This window comes from Thunnus maccoyii, chromosome 10 (genome assembly GCF_910596095.1).
Source record: "Thunnus maccoyii chromosome 10, fThuMac1.1, whole genome shotgun sequence".
Lineage (NCBI taxonomy): Eukaryota > Metazoa > Chordata > Actinopteri > Scombriformes > Scombridae > Thunnus > Thunnus maccoyii.
This window is the reverse complement of record NC_056542.1, coordinates 17,518,028-17,538,105: the sequence shown is the minus strand read 5'-3', so window position 1 is coordinate 17,538,105 and position 20,078 is coordinate 17,518,028. Positions and strand designations below refer to the sequence as shown.

The 20,078-nt window shown below is 41.0% G+C and overlaps 1 protein-coding gene across 1 annotated transcript; it reads right to left on the bottom strand.

The window, feature by feature from the left end:
- Positions 1-1,593: 1,593 nt before the first annotated feature.
- On the bottom strand, positions 1,594-8,695 carry LOC121906438 (metalloreductase STEAP4-like). Its single transcript, XM_042425323.1, has 10 exons — positions 8,106-8,695; positions 7,560-7,667; positions 7,396-7,466; positions 7,212-7,299; positions 5,970-6,248; positions 5,726-5,820; positions 5,513-5,623; positions 4,340-4,382; positions 4,015-4,179; positions 1,594-2,379 (listed from the first exon to the last, which is right to left on the bottom strand). Exons 1-10 carry the CDS (start codon positions 8,304-8,306, stop codon positions 2,122-2,124), a joined length of 1,419 nt encoding a protein of 472 aa, XP_042281257.1. The 5' UTR covers positions 8,307-8,695; the 3' UTR covers positions 1,594-2,121.
- Between the last annotated feature and the right edge of the window lie 11,383 nt (positions 8,696-20,078).

The following is a 20,078-nucleotide window of genomic DNA, read 5'->3' as shown; positions in this document are numbered from 1 at the left end:
CTACTCAATGACACAAATTTAATTTGTAAAATATAGATTTTTATATAAATGATAAAAACAGATAAGAAGACGTGTGTGTTACGTAGCAAAGTATTAGGCTAATGCAGGAAATTTGGTTAGGATGCCTCCTGGCAGTCTCCCTCTGAAGGTGTTCCAGGCACTTCCAACTGGTAGGAGACCCTGGAGCAGACCCAGAACATGCTGGAGGGACTACATATCTCTTCTGGCCTGGGAACACTTTGGGATCCACCAGGAGGAGCTGGAGGACATTGCTGGGGTGAAGGATGTCTGGGTGTCCTTACTCAGTCTGATGCAACTTTGACCTGGTCCCAGATAAGTGGTGGAAAATAAATGGATGGATGGATGGATGGATGGCTGGATGGATAGAATGACAGATAGATAGATAGATAGATAGATAGATAGATAGATAGATAGATAGATAGATAGATAGATAGATAGATAGATAGATAGATAGATATGCCCACAATATATGAGCCTGGCCCTTGATGTTTGTCCCTTTGAGTGCTTTCTCTCTCCCTGGGCTGGGAAGAACAGCTTCAACTCACCTGTAGCTGACTGGATTCTGTATCACTGAAGCAATATTTCCATATTTTCTCAGGTGATTGGTGGATATTTTGTTTGACTGTGAAACTATCTTATTTTTTCCTTCCCTTCTTTTCTTTCTTATGTCTCGCCAACAGTTGTGTTATTTTTTAACTAGATCTGAAATTTGTGAGTAAGCTAACTTGTTTTCTTTTTGACATATCTGTATGCTGACTACAAAACAGAGAAATGAGTAATGGTGATTCAGCGCACAGACTGAATGGGACTGATCTTTGAGTGGAAGTTTATAATATTGTGCCACCACGCTTCAATGGTGATGGCAAGAACAGCATGCTTACCAATATCTTTATAAAAGTGAATAAGTGATGAATCACCCTCATGTATGAATCACACATCAATCATAGTCCAATTTTACACATGATCCATGATGATGAAGATACAGAAAAACAGAAATGCATGGCAAAAATAGCATATTGTCAATATTTTAGAGACCCCCACCCCCTTCCCTCCAAGCTTTTCCTGGATCTCCTGTAGTTCGCACCCCATATGTAACAACATACTGCAGGTGTGCATGCCTGCTTGCCAGTAGATGAATGCTTGATCATGTGTCACTAAGAACTACCAGTTATCAGAATGCTATGCTTTATTCACTCTGTTCTCGATCAGCAAAAATGACTTGCTGCAGCACAACATCAAGGGCCTATCTGTACTGTCACATCCAAGTATTATATCCTCTCTGCAGAGGACTTAATGCTTAACTTGTGTGAAGGAGGAGTCAGCACGCTCCTCTCTCCGCTGATGTGATGAGATCCAGTAGTGACTGGGGACAAGCCTGCAGCTCAGAGTGAATGTTTCCTGGAGAACGGCATCAGATCAGCCGGTGGGATGAACCATGGAGAGGGATCAGACCGAGACGACTAGACAGAGCATACTCAACTCAGCGGGGAAAAACTCCCTGAATTTGACTGAGCTTCAAGACAGGATAAGATATAGGTGGTTGGAGAGCATAAGAAAGACAAGGCAATGCTATTCAGTCACACTGAAGTTTAGTTTCAAGAGCATTTAACAGTGGTTACACTTTACATATTGGAACATTAATTACGGAGAATGAAAATACTGTGAGAACCAAATCCACGAGTAAAAATGTACAGAAGTGGATGAAAAATAAATCCAATAAACATAAGTCATAAAGATTTAAAAAAAAATGAGATGCACAAAGGTGCAAATAAAAATCAGAGTTGGATGATGTAAAGGAAAATACACCAAAGTTGAGCATTTGTGAGTTAGATACATAGCATTATATCATATAATATGTTTGCAAAATGGAACAATTCCAACATGGTTGTGCAAGGAGACGGTGACAAGAGTTTCAGTCTAATTTCTCTGTTGAGAGCAGAACAATAGGTGTAACTGTAAAGTGGATTTATGACATTAAAAACATTGAGCTAGGGTTACCTGATCATAAAACTCTTGCAAGGCAAGTCACCGTGGTGCCTCTGTATCTGTGATTTCTGTGCATGGTCTTTGTGTATGTGTGTGTGTCTAATTGTTACAGTCCTATGGTAGCAATGTTTTCTTGCTATTGTCATCTGGTTCAGTCCTCTCCCATCCCTGTCGAATGCGGGTGAGGCTGCGGTCCACACAGGGCAGGAGGAGCAGCAGCTTGAGCACCAGCACTACAGAAGGCACCACCAGAGCAAGCATGTGGGCTGGAGGAATGTACCACTTGTAGGAAGACGGGCGAAGAAACTTGTCCCAGCCGTACAAGTAGGTGTGAAAGGTGCAGAAGAACAAGGTGAGGTAGCCAAGCTTGGACTGGAAGAGAGGAAAACCAGTTAAGACACACTCACAGTGTACATACACACGCACACACAGTCACACTTCCACAGAAAACACAGGTCTAATTGCTGTATAATAGGCTCAGTAAGCTGGAATGTGAAAGACTGACCTTTACACAGACAGGCTTTTGACCTATACATGTGCACACATTCATCTAATTTGTGTGCACAGAAGTACATAGAGGTAATTCAACTACCGTAGGTACACGTACACACACATACATACACACTTGCACATTTACAGGCATGTAGATCCATTCCATACACATGAACATAACTTAAAGACTGTGGCTAGAATAATGTATGCCCCCCAAATTACATTTGATGAATAACTTAACATTTAAATCACTGCTCTAATTTGGGCTGGAGTAAAGGGGAGGGGTGTGGAATGAGGAAATGAGTTTGACATGACCCAGTTACATTTATGAATGAGTTTGTTCCCTGTAGTGAGGCCGGTTATATTTTCAATTGGTCAAAGTCGAAAAAGGGTAAACATTTGTGTCTCCCCACATGAAAGGGAAAGATGAAAATATTACTAACATACATTAAACAGATTACCTTCAATAGGAAAAAATTTAAGAGAATCTTAAAAACTATTTTACATCTGGGCTAAAGCACAGAATTGTCCTCATCACTCATAGCTTGAATCTTGGCTAAAGGACATGACATGAAGATTGTGGCAAATAATTTTGCTTTCAGTATCCACATTCCTTAAAGGTCCAGTAGCTTCTCCGTATATTTTGACACTAAATGAACTTCAGCAGCCTAGAGCATAAACAGGTGCAATAGTGGCAGTATACAGTACACTCTTTAAATATATCCATCAGGCACTTTCTACCTGGATACCAACTGAGCCTGTTTGATATTGTGAGCATGTATCTCTGTGTTAACTGAATCATCAATCTAGTTGTCATTTGCTGCTTTTCAAGGCCACAGTGAAGAGGTGAGATAATCAGTTGTCCCAAATTAAATTTCCCAAATGAGCTTGTTTGTATTCATTTTATTAAATGCTGGCTCTTGAGGTGTCATAGAAATGTCTCTAAAATGACCAGCAAAGTGCTTGCCTGCCATTCAGTTTCCTTTGCTGACTCAGAATGCCAAATCTGTTGGCTACAATAGGTGTGAAAGCCTTTGCTATTTCTCATTTTGTTAAAGTGAGTGTATTTAAGTGCAAATTTAAGTGGAGAGTACCCACATGTACCTTCTTCATTTGTGGGCGGATGTGTGTATGAGGATGTGATCAGAATACAGACGTTTGGTTTCTGGAAGAAGATTTCAACATTCTACAAGCTATTCAACTGGAATGCAATATGTAGACAATCTGTCATTTAATAATTGCTGTAAACACACACACAGGCACAGACACCAACATGTGCCTAAGGGGAAATCTGGTGGAGAGACCACAGGGCCAGCACGACTGGAAAATGTAATAAAAAATTCCAGACTCGTTCCTCCAGTTGTGACTGCCAGTATTTCACCTTGTAAACAGGATGCAGAGATTGTGCCAAATGTTGATAGCCCACAGAGTTGTGAATTCTGCATCGCTGTGAATGTGCGGATACACTTAAGTTCACACATATCATATGACCCAGCCACAAATGCCAGTACACACCTGTATGAAGCTGAACTCCCTCCAGCTGAGAGCATTGCTGACTGAAGGGAGAGAACTTATTCCCAACAGGACATACAGGCCGAATCCCAGAATCCCCATAGAAAGGTAAGAGTCACTGCGCCAGGCTGTGGTGGTGTCAAACACTGCCGTTTTGTTTTCCTTGATCTTAGAGTGACAATAAAACAAGGCAAAGAGATGTGTCCAAAATCCAAAATCATCTGAATGTATTGTTATATACTGTACGAATAAGCAAGTACTTTTAATGCAAACACAAAGCTTTGAATTTATCAAATACACTTGTTATTTAGTAATGTGGCTGTCTTACCTTTGAAATGGTACTTGCAGCAATCTTGAATCTCACATAATATCTGTGTAGACAAAAGTGACACAATTCAAAACTGTTTAATTGTACATATAGGCATGTGAGTATCAGGCTTGAAACTATGTGAACCTGCCTTTTAATATGTTATTGAATATGTTATCCTTTTTAAGATCACATGTCTGTTCAACACTTCATCCTATTCATACTTAGACACTATCAATATTTCCTCTTTGACCACCACTAATGTCATTAACAGTACTGCTGTTACTGCTACCACCAGTAGCAATGTGTCTGTGACTGCTACAAACATTTATTACACCCTACAAAAACTACAGTACACCCTAGCAACCACCCTGAATCACCACAGTGACCACTTCAATCTCCCTATAGTAACACTTCAATCTCCCTGGAACACCTGAGTACCCACCAAATAACATCCTTGTGACTGTCTAGAACCCACAACAAACCACCGCAAACATCCTGTTATAACATGACCGTAGATCCACACTTATGTCAGGTGATGACAAGTGAGCTATCTCCATGACAACTGAAAAACCACCATCTGTGGAAGACCATAAAATGCAGTTTTCTGACAACTTTACAGCTCTTTTCCATTTGACTTCCATTTCTGACTGTTTGATTTCTGTCTGATTGTCCCCTGTCATCATTTTTCTTTCTTTCTTTCTTTCTTTCTTTCTTTCTTTCTTTCTTTCTTTCTTTATTAATTATATTCTTTATTAACTTTTCATTTGTCAGCAATCATTTCTTTTATTCTGATAATGCACTTTGTCATGTCTGGGTCTGACTGTTATTACACTATATAATTACCCCACTATTTTTAAACTGTTTATGTCATGATAATGCAGTCTACAACAGCCCTGCAACCCTGTTCATATCACTGAGGGTAGACTAAATATTGGAAAATCCTCTCAGCATAATGCCATGCAATTTAACAACAGCAATACTACAGCCTTCAAAATAACCATAAGGTTCATAGTGTCAACTTAGTAGGCTATAGTTACAGTTACAGTTCTTATTACTTGGTAACCACTGTGCCTCAAATTTACAATGATAACAAGCTAATATTTGTTTTGGAAGAATTCAACAACAAAAACGTAATAAAATGTTTCAGATATATTGAATTAAAGTATGAGGATTTGTGCACCTGCTACATACCGTATGGGGATGATGAGAGTATAAAGCACATGTAGAAAGGCAAAGCCAAGTGCTACCAGTCCCAGTTGTTTCCTGCACAGCATCCAGCGGTCCAACCAGTCAGGGAATCGCCTGAAAGAGCCATAGCTTGACTTATATGATACAATTTTAAAATATATTGGGAAACCTCAATGCAGGCACTAAAAATAAGACAATCCTGGTTTGATGTCTGACCTGTACTTGGTTCCTCTGTAGAGCTGGAAGACAGCAGCTATTATACCAGGTAGGTAACACAGAGACAACATGATGAGAGACACAATGGGACACACCTGAAAGATAGAGAATAAACACAGAGGAGATTATTGTGAGGACAACAGGCACCAGATATGAGTTAAATGGTTTCTAGAAAACATACCTAGAGGCTACCTTTGAAAGAGGAACACATGCTAGCAATCTGCAGGACACTAATAGTCTTTACCTTGTTAGCCAGGGACACCATGATTCTGAAAGAGATGTCTTTCTTCTGTTCAACATACGCATAGATGACATCTCTAATAAGCACGTAGAAGAAGAGGGAGGTGGTGAGGCCGATCGCCAGCTTTAGCGGCAGCCTCCACTCTGGGAACAGCTGCAGGGGGAAGTCCTCCAGCTCTCTGGCTGCTGACAGAGACCCCCGGTCCAGAACACTGAAGCCCAGCTTGGTGGCCACTTCTGCCACTGCTTGCTTTGCCTCAGCACTGTTCCCACACATGTACACCTGCAAACATTCACGCTTTTTAAAACCCTAATATATGTCTTCATTATATTATATTTATGCATTTATGTTTTTGCATTTACACATACAATGATGAAAGGATGATTCTGACTCCAGAGGATCAAACATTAAAGTACTTCCTGTATAAAATGCTAAATTTGGTTGAAGAAAGCAGGTAGAAACTAGCAATTTACAATTCTCAGTCAACATCTATGTTATCTATGTGTGATACACCAACACACACCAATACATAAACATAACCCTACCCCACTCCCTCACCCCCACACACACAACACACACATGCACTCCTGTGTGGTTTTACTGTCCTCTGGGATTGCACAAACAGATCAAAATGAAACAGAAAAACCCACATATGCCGCAGCTTTGCAGTACAGAGCGAGAAAGCAAAGCATGCGATGGGAAGCTAAGATCTAAGAGCGACTGTGGAGTTAATTGATTCGAGGATACATCAGAGATGGCACTCACAGCAAAGACATAAGGCTGACTTCTCAGATTTGGCTGCTTTTACTTTGACTCGGTTTGATCAAAACTTCAAAACAAGTTAATAATATAATTTGGACTCAAATTCTTTACAGTTTGCAAGAGACTATTATTTTTAACTTGTTGGTCAGTACCCCACTGTGTGAACAGCAGACAGTTGTCAAATGCTTGAAGTTCTGCAGTGGAGGAAGAATTTGACAAACATGACTGAATAGATTAATTCCAAAATGAGATCTGTCACCATTAGAAAAAACAACAACATTCATTCCTAAAAAGCAAAAGAAGAAAACCTAATTTGGTACCTTTTAAATTTCAGCTAGTTGCCAATACATTTTGCCAATGAAACAATAGTATTCTAGGAAATCTGATTGTCAATATTTCAAGTGTTCAATTTCAAAAAGAACATGTTTTTAAATTCAAACAGAGAAACATTGTTTGGAAACAGAACAACAGCAACACAGGTACCTGTCTATTGGCATCTGAGGGTCCGTTCTGCACGGTCCAGGCAGACAAGGTGTTAAAGGCTTTCACCACATGCGATTCAGGAATCAGCCTGGACAACAAACAACATTTCCTTCATGTAGTTGGTGATTCAAACCACATATCCCAATATTTCAGGTAATTGCTTTATTGCCTGATTTCCCCTTACCTCTGCAGATACTCAGCATTGGCCTCTGGGTATAGATTCTTCTTGAGGTTGTTGCTGACATCCACCAGCACCTTCCAATCAATGAGATTAGCGGAGTGGATGAAAAGTTAAAAATTAGAAAACCGCTATGTTACACAAAGGCATCTGACCATGCAACAGGGTACCTTCCCCCTCAGTTGAGGTGCAAGCATCTCCAGAAAGTTGTAGTGTTCTCTGTGGATACAAATAAACACCAGACTGGCTGACTGGGCTGCAGCTGCATGGCTCATCACCTGTACAACACACACAAACACACACACACACATTACTGTTGTCATGCACGGTCATTACACATGGCAACACACTCTGTAATGACTGGCTCAGCATGTTCAGTGACACTAGTTCGCTAGTTAAGCACATAAACTATTCATTTACATACTGTAGTGCACAAAAGATGAAAACAAAATGCAGCAGAATGTCACACACACAGATACAGACACACACAGACATTATCAGTGACCTTGTTTAGCTCAGTCAGCTTTCAAAACCTGATAAGAACTGTTTTCTTTCTCCCAGCAGCAGACGATGCACTTTGGCTTCATCGACACAGTTATTGGACTTTGTTTCAGAACCAGCATGCTGCGCATATTCTGAAGAATCAACTTTCGATTATTTTTATTCAAAATAAAGCCCAGAAAAGGTTTGAGAAGATGTCATGCCATGTTTTTTACCTGAGCTCCCTGAGGCAAGGGGCCACAGCTGTGAGGTCTGCGGCTGCCGTACACCACTCTGTAGCCATTCTGGAGCAGACGCTGGCCCAGAGAGCGCCCTAAGTCCCCCGTCCCAAAGATACACAGCAGCTCCTGCTCAGGGGCAGCTGCCGTGCCCAGAGGACACAGCTCCACGCTCTGTGGCTTCACCTCTTTTGACATGCCGCTCAGTCTGTCAGTCGACACGGCCACAGTCTGACACAAACACTGAGGATATCTCCTGTGGTTTTGAAAGAACAAAACACTCCACCAGGTTTTCTGTCAGTCCTGGACAGCTGTAGTCAAATATGACTGAGTAATATGTCCAGATCCAAAGAAGATGAAACAAAATGATTCTTCAGAGAAACTGCCCTTCTGGGTGATTCTGGAAAAAGCCTCAGCAAATGCCTCTGGTGCCCATGTGTCTGTTCTTCTAACTCATTACACTCTGAAGTGACACATTTTTCAGCTGTGAATCAGTTTTTGTATTGGCCCATCCCCTCCCAGTTTAGAATGAACTCAGGGTGAAGTGTGCCTAAACTGGGAAACTCCGCGGCAAAAAGGTGGGAGGCATGTGTGTCTGTGCTGACAGTTACATGTTATGTTTTCTTTGTGCAAACTCTGTGCCTGTTTATGTCTGTGTGTGTTTCTATTTGGTTAGGACATCTTGTGGCAAAGATTCAAGTTCTTCTGGGAAAACCAGCAGCTCAAATGTGAGAGGTTATGCAACAATGGGAAACACTTTAACTCCAAAACACTCTGGTCTTTCCAAATTACTGCAATGAATGCTCGCAGTAAGAAACACAAACAAACACAGGAAGGTAATAAGTGAAACGCCCAGTGAACTTGAGGACATAAAGGACATGCACATTTAGCACATTGTGAGACTTTTTCTTCTGTGATATAAGGTGCTCAAAGACAAGATCATCTTAACAAATTAAGGAATTTACACAAAACTCATAAAACTTTGAAAGTTCGGACAAAAATGGGATTAGTTGACAGTTTACTCATCACAACTGTGGAGCAGTAATACTGGTTCTCTCTACAAACATATAATCTGGACCAAGTCTAGGTCACAGTATGCAAACACAATGTGCTGGAATGCTGCCAACCCCCTGCTCTCTTCCCCTACACAATCTCCATTATATGACCTTAAAATTCACACAACCTACCAAGCACATAATTACTTTGACATGTGTGTGAAACAAATAACACACATTTTTATTAGCAGGGGGTTATTTGCCATGTACTTGGAGTGAAAGAACCCAATCCATATAATCAGTCACTGATACAGTGGTCAGTAGAGGCAACAGCTGATTCATGGAGTTTGCAGGCAAACCCACCAATTACAGTCTAATCTGCACTCTTGTGTCGCCCCTATGAGTAATTAATGTTCTTAGCCCCATAACTGAAGTTGGCCTCTGAGTGCAGCCCCTCTTATTTTCCCAGAGGTCCAGAATAGCTTCAGTGTTCAGGGTTGAGGTGAACCACAGACCTAGTGACCTGTCCTACATTGTAATTACTCCCTCTGCTCTGCTGCTTCACTAAGTGGCAAGTGTGTGTTTGTGCGAGTATGCGTGTGTCTACATGTGACACAAATATAACGGTATTTTACTAGTGCACACACACACACCCACACACATACACATACACAAGATAATGTAATGAAATTTGTCGCTGATCTGGTTTCTTGGGCAGTAATTAGCCTGAGACCTTAACAGCAATTAATCTGCTGTTCGGTAAACAATTACTCCCGTATGCTTCCTCCCACAAGATCCTGAAGCCAAAAGCAGCATGGTGTTCATGCGATATTGGGTCAGGCTTGATACACAAAGAAAAGCCACCAGTTGTTGCATCAGTACACGAGAACAAAAGCAAACAAAAGAATGGCTGAGAGAAAAAAGTAAAGCCGGCAGGTCAGCGTTGTTTCAATGCTGTGCTGTGGTGAGATGTATTTTTTTGCATTATTTAGTGGTCAGTTATGACTGACCCAGAGTTTCTTGCCATCTGAAGCTAAGCTTAAAGATCGACCAGTAACAGCCCAGGCACTAAAGAACAGAGCTTGACCTCAGCTGCACTTAAGTACTTGTGAGCCACATACCCGACGATCCAGCCCTGAACGGCGTGGGTGGCTTTCTGATGATCAAAACAAAACTGAATAGAAGCTGCAATCACAAATGTCAGATGTGGGGGAAAAAAGGCACTCTCAGGCAAGGGTGATGATTGGATCGCCCAGTATTCCCAGGCTACAGCCATTACCATGATTGGCTTTATACTGCTCAATATCTTATTATCTAAGCAAAACACAGAGTGCATTAGAGACACAAGTCTATGCTAATGAATTCTGGTGCATGAAATAAAGCTCACTGATTCAGTAACATCCTGCTTCCTAGATCATTATACTATCGAAATGATTGATTTTTAGTTACACTTCTCGAGGTTTGAATGCAGTGTGTTGTGTGGGGTTCTGTGCTATTTTTAAAGCAGCTCTAATAAATGTATAATTATGACCGAGGCGGCATTTAGAACATAAAGAGCTGAAGAGAAAGAAGGAAGAGGTGATGTGGGTTTTCTATGATGACGGGGTTATCAGAGCAGATGCTCCCCAGGTAATGGATTATCAGATACATGAATAACTGTAGCAATTATTCAGTGGAGAGCATGGTCAGGGGGGATGAATTATTAATAATCTACAGTGGAAAGATTTGTTGCAGAGTGTGATTTGATGTCAAAAAGAAAGAGAGAGATAGTAGAGAAAAGGGACGGGTGTGATAGAAGTCCTGCTAGATAATAGTTGCACAGTACTGCAGGGGGGTTTGGTGGGTAGAAGTAGTTGGATATGAGGTGTGACCAAGCCGGGGAGATGCTGTGCCGCAGGGCAAAAACAAAGAGCGAGAAACATCCCGGTCTGAGGACGATGTTTGGTACAGTGACTTTTCCCTCTTCTCGCTTCACCTCCTTTACATGACACATCTGCTGTTTGTGTTTTCCTCAAGGCATTGGGTGTCCTCATATGAGCCCCCTTGGCTGTCTTTTTGAGGCTATGTTTTGGGTTTGCAGGCCATGACCCGACACAGCCGGAAAGGCCACATCTAAAAACAGCTTTTCTTAAGGCAGGAATATGAGAGGGCCCAGCTGAAAAACAACACACATATATATATACCCTCATCATTCACTCAGAAAATGGGCTAAGCTAGTCAAAGCACCTGGTTTTTGTTTTGTAGCGCGTTTAAATGAATAACAGAAGAAAATAATGTCCAGCTGGCTGGTTGGCAGCAGATGATATCCTGAGTGAAACTTGTCTCAGCTTTAGAGAGAGTCAGGAACAGTGTTGCAAGCAGCTTTTTCCCTGTTAGACAGGAAGGACTCTCTCCGTCTCTCACTGTCTCTCTCTCTCTCCTATGCTCTCTCTCCCTCCGGTCTATCACTGTGATCGTTTTAGAGATTTACAGTGAAATCCCCCAACTGACCCCTATTGCACTGGTGCTCAATGAGTGGCCTGTAAAGTTAATGGGTCAGATCCAATCTTTCATTGTAACACACCTCACTCCACACGCACACACTCACATGTCTTCCCTCGCTTTCTCTCTTCCTCAGACACACACATCTTCCTATATCTCTCTCTCTCTGACTCTTACAATGCAGAGCAGCATCAGGACATGGTTTCAGCTTTATAGGGGTTCTAATCACAGCGCTTATAAAATCTGACTGAATGAGGGAGCAGTAGCTCTTTGGAAACACTGATGTATGCAATATAACAGAGGCCCTAAGGAACTAAGAGTCTGGACACTGGATGGAAGAGTACACTGAAAGTGAACACATTGACATTCACAAAAAAACAAACTTTAAAAGGATGTAGAGGTGTTAAAATATAGAACATTAAACAAAAATTGGGGAAAAAACTCAGCACTTGATGACTCAACTTAAAATATAGATGAACTGTTTTATCTTTTAGCTTTGTTTTTATGCTGGATAAAAATAAACAATGCTTTTAATGAAGAATGTTTGGCTATTTTTACTGATTATCACTCTTCACTCATTTACAATATGTCTTCTATGCACATACAATGGGCTCTGACCTCATCATTCACTGCAAAAGCCCTAAAAAATTTTCCTTATCAGCCTCTAACTATGAGCAATGGGTAAATGTAATTTTCTTTCCAAGTTTGGTTATTACACATGAGAGATTTCTGTATTTTTTTTCTTTTTTCTTTTTTTTCCCCTCAACTCTTCTCACTGGTTCAAAGTGAGTGGGGTTTGGTTACAAAAAAATGATGTCACATATTTTCATGTACCAATCAGGATGTATCAACATTTCAAAAAGAATCTGATGTTGTTTGTTTGGTCGTTGTCAATAAAATCTGATCAAACCACTCTCACACAGTCCTCAGGAAGGAGATTAGCAGTTTTTGGGTGTGAAACTCTTCATAGATAATACCTAAAGTTTTTTTTTTTACTTTGATTGTTGCTTATTTAGTGATTAATATTTAATTTTACAGACAAATAAGACTTTAAGCCAGGTTATCACAGGTTTTTCAGCTTATAATTAAGTAATGCCTATTCCAAAGCCAAATCATATATAGCCATCAGCTATATTATTTGGGATCTTCTATGTGTGAAGCAGGCACCAGCTACCATATGGTCATTCCACTACTAGACACCTCAAGCCATTGAGAGGAATATCTATCTAGCGAAACCTTTTGTGTGGGTCAAGTACCAGCCGTTGATGAAATGCAGAAGTCCAGCAGCAGCAGCTGTGGCAGCAGAAGTTCCAAACTGAGTCATAAAGCAGCTGCTCTGGTGTAGCCTGGGCTTTTGACAGCTTAAATACTCCACCATATTACAAAGGTTCTGTTGGATATTGCAGCAATTAGAGTGTGTCACGTGTGAATGTGGCAGTGCAGCTAGAAATCTCTGCCTGTTCCATTCATGAGGTACTCTTTGTATTATACAATACCTGTAGAAATAAGTTATGAAAAATCAATTCTGAAATGTTATAAGTATATTTTTTGTATTTCACAAAAACTATCTTTTGTCAAACACACTAAAGAAGGAAATGAAACGAAGCAGCATGCTTTGTTCAGCAGTTTTGCAGGAAGGATGTGGATGAATCACCACGTTTCAGTGTGTGCTATCTGTAACGTCCAAATAATCAAAAAGAAAATATTAACCTACACTGTTGAATGCATACTGAAAACAAAAATCTAAAATAAATTAAAATAAATAAAATAATGAAATATGTGATTTAAAAAATCACAATCCACATCTCTGTGCACCTGGAAACATTACAGACTTCAGTGAGCTGTAGAAGTAAAAATTCACTTCCTCCATGTCTAATCTAATTTGCCCTCCCTTCCTGTCTTTAATCACTCCATTCACTCTTTTTTCTGTCTTTTTTCTCCAGGTTCCACCCCCTCTCAGCCCCTCCAACATCAAATCCCACTCTGGAACAGAAGTCCTGACGGTAGTGAATATATAATTCATCCCTATGACCACACACTGCTGAATATTTCACTCTGACAGTCATGTATAATTATAGTTGACTCTGTGTCAAGCTGTCACTCCAGTGCCCCCTCTCTGGTAGTTTTTCCACACAGCCCTTCAGGCCTCAGAAAAAAACTGTTTCCTTAGCAGTGTGGGCTGCCTTTTCGTTTTTTCGGCGGCAGTGGATTGCTCAATTACTGTCAATCGTTGACTGGCAAACCACCATTCACACCTGGTCCCGCCTCCAACGCAACACACTCGCAATTACTGACAAAAATTGTGTTGCACTGAACCGGCATCCACAGAATGCATACTGTGGTGTTTAGGAAATTAGATAAAGCAAGCAGTAACGATCCTCACGAGGGTGGTAATGAGAGTTAATGGGAGTTAATGGGGTTACACTGATCGGGAGAGCAGAGAGACCCCAGGTTAATACAGCTACTAACAGGACAGAGACTGAGTGAGGGAGGTACACACATACACACACACACACACATGCGCACACAGACAGAGCCAATATAAAGGCCTATCTCAGCCCTCGTGCCATAGCCTGAAATCATTAGATTGTTATAACTCTCCTCAGTTTAAGAATTATACATGAGCTTTCTGGAAGGTTCCCGTCTTTGATTCTCTTGTCCTATGCTACTGTTAGGGTTATACAAGCTGTGTGTGTCTGCGTGTGCTTGTGCGTGTTTGAGACAGTGTGTTCTTTCAAGTCTTCTGCGCTTAGCAGCAGTTAATGAGATCAGGGTGAGTGTTACCTGTGAGGAGGCCTTTGATGAAATATGTTCAGAAAGGGGGGGGTGGGGGGTCGTATAGAATGAGATGGGAGGAGAGAGCCAGGAGGAGCCAGGAGGGAAGAAAGTGTCAGGGTATGTGTGTATGTGTGTGTGTGTGTGTGTGTGCGTGTGTGTGTGTGGTGGTGGTGGGGTGATATATAGAGATGGCTTGAAGAAAATAGAGAGGATATAGGGGGATAACAGTGAAAAAGAGAGGGAGCAGGAACAGAAGCGAGGAAAAGTGACAGAGAGCAGAAGGGGGGACATTCATTTTTAATCGAGAGGAAAAGTCAGCTTCACTGCAAAGAGAAAGGCAGATAGATGAGGCCCATTCACTCACATCCGCCCATGCACACACAAGCCTACACAATACACACACACACACCTACAGTATGAAGCATGCACACACGTACACACAAGCAGCTTCAAACAGCAAATAATGTTTGGTCTGTTTAGTTGTGTGTATTTGAAAGAGTGGATTGCACTGAAATTTTATGAAACCCACGAGGGAGCATTTGGATTATAGTTTTCCTTCATCATAATCAGACTCAAATCCTCCTTTTTAACTCTAATACTTTAATTCTAATTACTCCACACTGGCTTCAATGAGCTGAAGACTGGGAGGGTCTTTATTCCCCTGAGAAAGAAGGAGAGTCTGTAGGAGACAAAGGCGGACAGACAGAGCCAGGAAAATAAAGAAAGTAAAACAGAAACAGAGAGTTGAAAGTGAAAAGAGGAAAGTAAAACTAACACTATTTCACTGATGGCTACGTTTGTGGTGTTTAGCTTTCTAAATGACAGGTGCAGACAAGCACACAGAGCTCCACCAGCAGAGTCGAAGGGAAATCTTATTTTACGAGGTACATGGCAGCAAAATTACAAACATGCCACTTAAAAAAACCAGCAGGTCGGGTTAGACAGGCCAACCGCTAAACAAAAGGTTGCCTGTGCAAAGCGTGCTAAACAACAGTGCTCTGTACTGCTGGGACACAGAACTACCATATCAATGTCAACCTGTTGACAAAGCACCAACCCCCAACATCTCTCTTTATAAGGATTAAAATATGTGGAACAAAAGGATCTCTCATTCACTCCCAAGGCACTGCCTAAAGCCAATTTTCTCTACTACTTCTGCAAGATTTTTTTTTTCTTTTTTGCCATTTTTAGCCACTCTGTTAAAGCCTCTTTCTGCCATATTGATGGCGTTTTCACTATGTACGTCCCAAGAGGCCATAGTCGTGTCTGCCAAACAGAAATAACATATTAACACGAGTCAGTCTTGCTCCAAGAAGGTGGGAGGGACAGAGAAAAAAAAAAGTGAGTTTTGGTTTACTGCCTGATTCTGAAATTTTAGATTAGTCTTTAATGAGTATTGGTGAAACATAACACTCAGAGCAGAATTTAATCTATATTTTATAGCCATTGTTAAAGAAATAGCAGAAGGTAGATTTGCATTAATGTGCTGGGAACACTGCCATGGCAACATCTTCCCACACCCAAAGGATGTTTTCTTTTGTTTTGACTTTTTATTTTCTTTCTTATCTTCGCAAAGACACTATTTGAATGACCCAAACCTGTCCCACTGGTGCTTGAAATTAGGAAAACATACACTAACTAACACATTTACGGCTATCGGTCTTTAGCGGCAACAACATTTAAATGATTACCCCCAGGTACTGCCAACCAGTACAGAACATAAACAGATCCTCTGTGGGATCTAATAACACTTAACTGACCACTGGCCCAATGGGATTCCACTTCAAACAAGATCTGAACATAAAAATTGAACAGGAAGGATGCTTCCTTTTCCCAGAGGTCTCTCTCTCTCTCTTTCTCTCTCTCTCTCTCTCACTCATTCCATACTGTTATCTCCATCTCTCTCCATATTGGCCGCTTTCATCCGGCTCCCAGAGCTGAGATACACAACACAGAGGGAGAGACACACACACTGAAGTTAAAAAAACACACACAGAGAAAAGTAGGAGGCACATACAAAAGAGAAATGCACACACACACACACACACACACACACACACACACACACACACATACACACACATATAGGTATATATACAGACACAGTGGGCCCTATTTCAGGATGCTGTCAGCAGGGGGACAGAGGCTAGAGGAAACACAGGATGAATTCTCCTCTGCCTCATTCCATCACACTGCCATGACACCCCTATTTACCTCCCCCATCTATCTCCACACTGACTGTCTACCACCTTGTCTTGCTTGTGTGTGTATCTGTTAATGTGTGTGTGCTGTGTGCTGTATGTCTGCACATGTGTGAGCCTAAGTGTATCAGCACATTGGCGGTGATGGAGTGAGGTGAGGTGGACACTGACTGTCGTGCTCTACGGTGTTAGAACATGCTGTGCAGCACATCAGAGTTTGACAGAATCCCTGTGTTTTGTTTAGATGGTTGAAACACTTGCACCGAGTCCCATAAGACAGACTCAGGAAGTTTCTTCATTAAAGTTTACTGTGGTGCCAGTCGCGAGGTTTCCCAAGCAATCTCTCCGACTGATTCCCCCTTAACTTGTTTTTGCTCTTTTTTTCATCATCTCTTCAGGCTCGCGAGCATTCCTCTCTCCCTGTCGTCATCCGATGGCTTTTCTTCACACCCCATATGTCCTCCTGCGAATATGAGAGAGCCACTTTCATTGGGAGGAACAAAAGTGTTCTATCCAATTCCCCAACCTCATTTTGGCTCTGAGAGAAATGGTCCTTTTCTTTTTATCTCTCACCCATGTACACATGCACACAGAAACACACACACACACACACACACACACACACACAAACAGTCTCTACCCTGCTGTCCTACTGTCCCAAGGCTACAGTCATGCATTTTCACCTCATATTAAATGTTTTTGTTTGTTCTCGCTGGCCTTCTATGATCCATGACCACAAAAAGAGAGTGAACACACAGTGAGAGCAAATAAAATGGATATTAGCAGTACATGCAGTATTGAACTGTCTAGTGGCTTTATCCCTCACTGAAATACCAGCTAGCATTTCTCAAGGCAAACAGAAAAATGCTTAATTTCTACTCTTTTATGTTCACTCTGTATCCTTGCAGACATATATGTTTGTACTGTACATACATGTTTGAAATTCACGGTCCTTAAAGTACACACTTGCACATGAATACACACGGAAAGATATATTGTGAGCTGCATGACATCCCTGTGTGTTGCATTAGAATCTTTCTTTCCATTTGGACAATATAACGCAGTCATGAACAGCATGTTGACTTCATCTGAGTCTTCACCTCATCCTAAGGCTGAGTAAGTCCACAGTTGGAGCACATGCAGTACTATACTGGAGTCATTTATACAATACATTGCCTTACAAGGGTAGCACAAACTCAAGCTTCAAAGGTCAAGTGTCATTAACTCCAAACACCGGTTAGAGGCTTCTGTGATAGACAAGGAGACAAGTCTTTACATTTGTCGAGAGGTGGCATAATACTGCCAAAGATCAAGTCCTCCTCCCATTGTGTAAGTGACATCAGCAAGCTGTTAATGCAACATCATTTTTCATCTACTTTCTCTACCTACTTAATTCTTTTTTGGTGCCACAAGGAGGCTGTCAGTTAACAGCGCTCAGCTTTCACATCTACCGATTAAGATCATAATTTTCCACAAGTTAGCATACTGGTATATTTCCTTAAATGTGCAGTGATGCATGTTTGAAAATTCAAGTCTGCTCAGAGGTTACTATTTTCATCATTAAATATTCATTAACACGTGATATTCAAATACCTCAAGGACATATGTATGAATTTCAGAAAGTGCTTACTTGCTGTAATGTGGTTTAAGCTGTAATTCCTGCTGGGTTTGCAGCAGTTGATTGGATTAAATTCAGCGCACAAACTCAGTTCATAATATTCACACTGTTCATCATGACAGCTTTGACACTACAAGGTGACAAATTGTTGTTTTGATGACAAGGCTTACATGAGGGTAAATCCATCTGCATGTGTTCTTGGATATGCATGCATACTGGTAGATGCACCAAACTGGCAGTGACTAGTGGAAAAAATTACCTTTCCCTTTCCCATCTCTGTATTAGTCAGTAGTTGACGGCTGTATTTTTTTCTTGTGCGTGTGTGTGTGTCTGTGTGTGTGGAAAAAGTGTGTGGTTGAAAGTCTGCTGATGGGCTAACACCTTTTTTCCAGACAGCCTATCTTCCTGTATCGTCTCGCCAGAGCAATGGAGTCCTCCTCAGCATGGTAAACAATGCACACCTAGGCACAGGCACCCACACACATATCCGCATGCACAATCATACCCACAATCCTTATTTAGCAGATAGCTTTCTTATATGTTGACCCAGAGCAGCAGCTTAGTGTTCTCAAGGCAAGGTCAGAAAATATTACTTAACAATACAAACACAACAGCAAAATAAGCCAACAAGGCATCATCCAGAAATACAAAATTAGCTTGCTGCCCAGTCCAACCACAAAAGCTGTCCCATATGCCAAGGAGGACTCCCTTTGGGCCCCGTGCATAATGCTTCAAGGTGGTTAGTTATTTTCAGAAGCAATAATTAGCGTCCATAGTCTCAAGATTTCTCTCTGGCTCTGCAAATAACATTTTGTATGACAACTATTGAACGGCATTAAATCAGCTTGAAGAGCTTATTAGTTTTACTACTTGGACATAGCTATTTAAATTAGAATATACATCATGCAGAGTGAGAAAGAAAGGGGAGTAAAAGGAACAGTCAGCAGATCCCAAAGTCAGCCACGGTTATAGAGAGCAAAGAGGAAAATGGATATTATGTACAAATACTGTAGATGGAATAGTGCAAGGACATTCTATAATGCTTTAAATGTGTAATAATTGTCCTGGACATTTCTTGAAAGAACCATTCAATTTGGTCTAAATTATAAGAGCTAAAGATTTGTTATTTATTTACTGTTGGAAATGTACTTATATCCATCTATGTTGAATTGACTCTTTAAGAAACGAATGAACACCATCTCCATTCAATTAGTACTAATTCCTTTCCAGGAACCCTTTCTAAGAATTTACAGTTGCATAGTTCCTTTCTATGAAATTAAAGGAAACTAAAATAAATAAAATAAAATAAAATAGTTTCTTTTAAATCATAATAAAGAAAAAGAGACACAATTGACACTATCAGAGCGCTGCTCATTTGTCCTCAAATAGCTGGAAAACTACATTATGTTGTGAGTCAGAAAGTCTTCTTGTCATAACAGCCCTCAAAACATAACACGTCTATCAATGTCAAAGTCAATACTTGCACTGTTTCCCGTAGTAAGATGCTACATCATCATCGATCTTTCACTTGCAATTGTGTTTTTTTCTCCCATCAGGTCAGAATATCTATACAGTTCAACGCATACTTCTTGTGAACATGCATAAATGCACGTCTGTTTGTGTGTGTGTCTGTATGAGAATGAGGATGTGAGGGTAATTTAATTATGGACCAGATAGAGCGGGTTACTGAGGTTAATATCCTGCATGCACTCTGCTCCTCTCCGGACACAGTAATTGCTTTAAGCACATTAGGAACTTTATTGACTGCGATGGCCTTTTAAGACATTACATTTCTGCTGCTTAGTGTCAGACAGGAGTCAGCCAGCTCTGCTTACTGTCTCTGGCTCCTTCTATCTCTTCCTTCCTTTCTTTCTTCTCTTCCCATTCCTCCCAGCTT

What these genes read in the sequence shown, in the direction of transcription:
- LOC121906438 (XM_042425323.1), bottom strand. Translation starts at nt 8,306, where the DNA reads ATGTCAAAAGAGGTGAAGCCACAGAGCGTGGAGCTGTGTCCTCTGGGC. An exon ending in CCTCAGATGCCAATAGACAG is followed by an intron (nt 6,249 to 7,211) that starts GTACCTGTGTTG and finishes GAATGTTTGCAG; the next exon opens with GTGTACATGTGTGGGAACAG. An exon ending in TACAGAGGAACCAAGTACAG is followed by an intron (nt 5,624 to 5,725) that starts GTCAGACATCAA and finishes TGGCTCTTTCAG; the next exon opens with GCGATTCCCTGACTGGTTGG.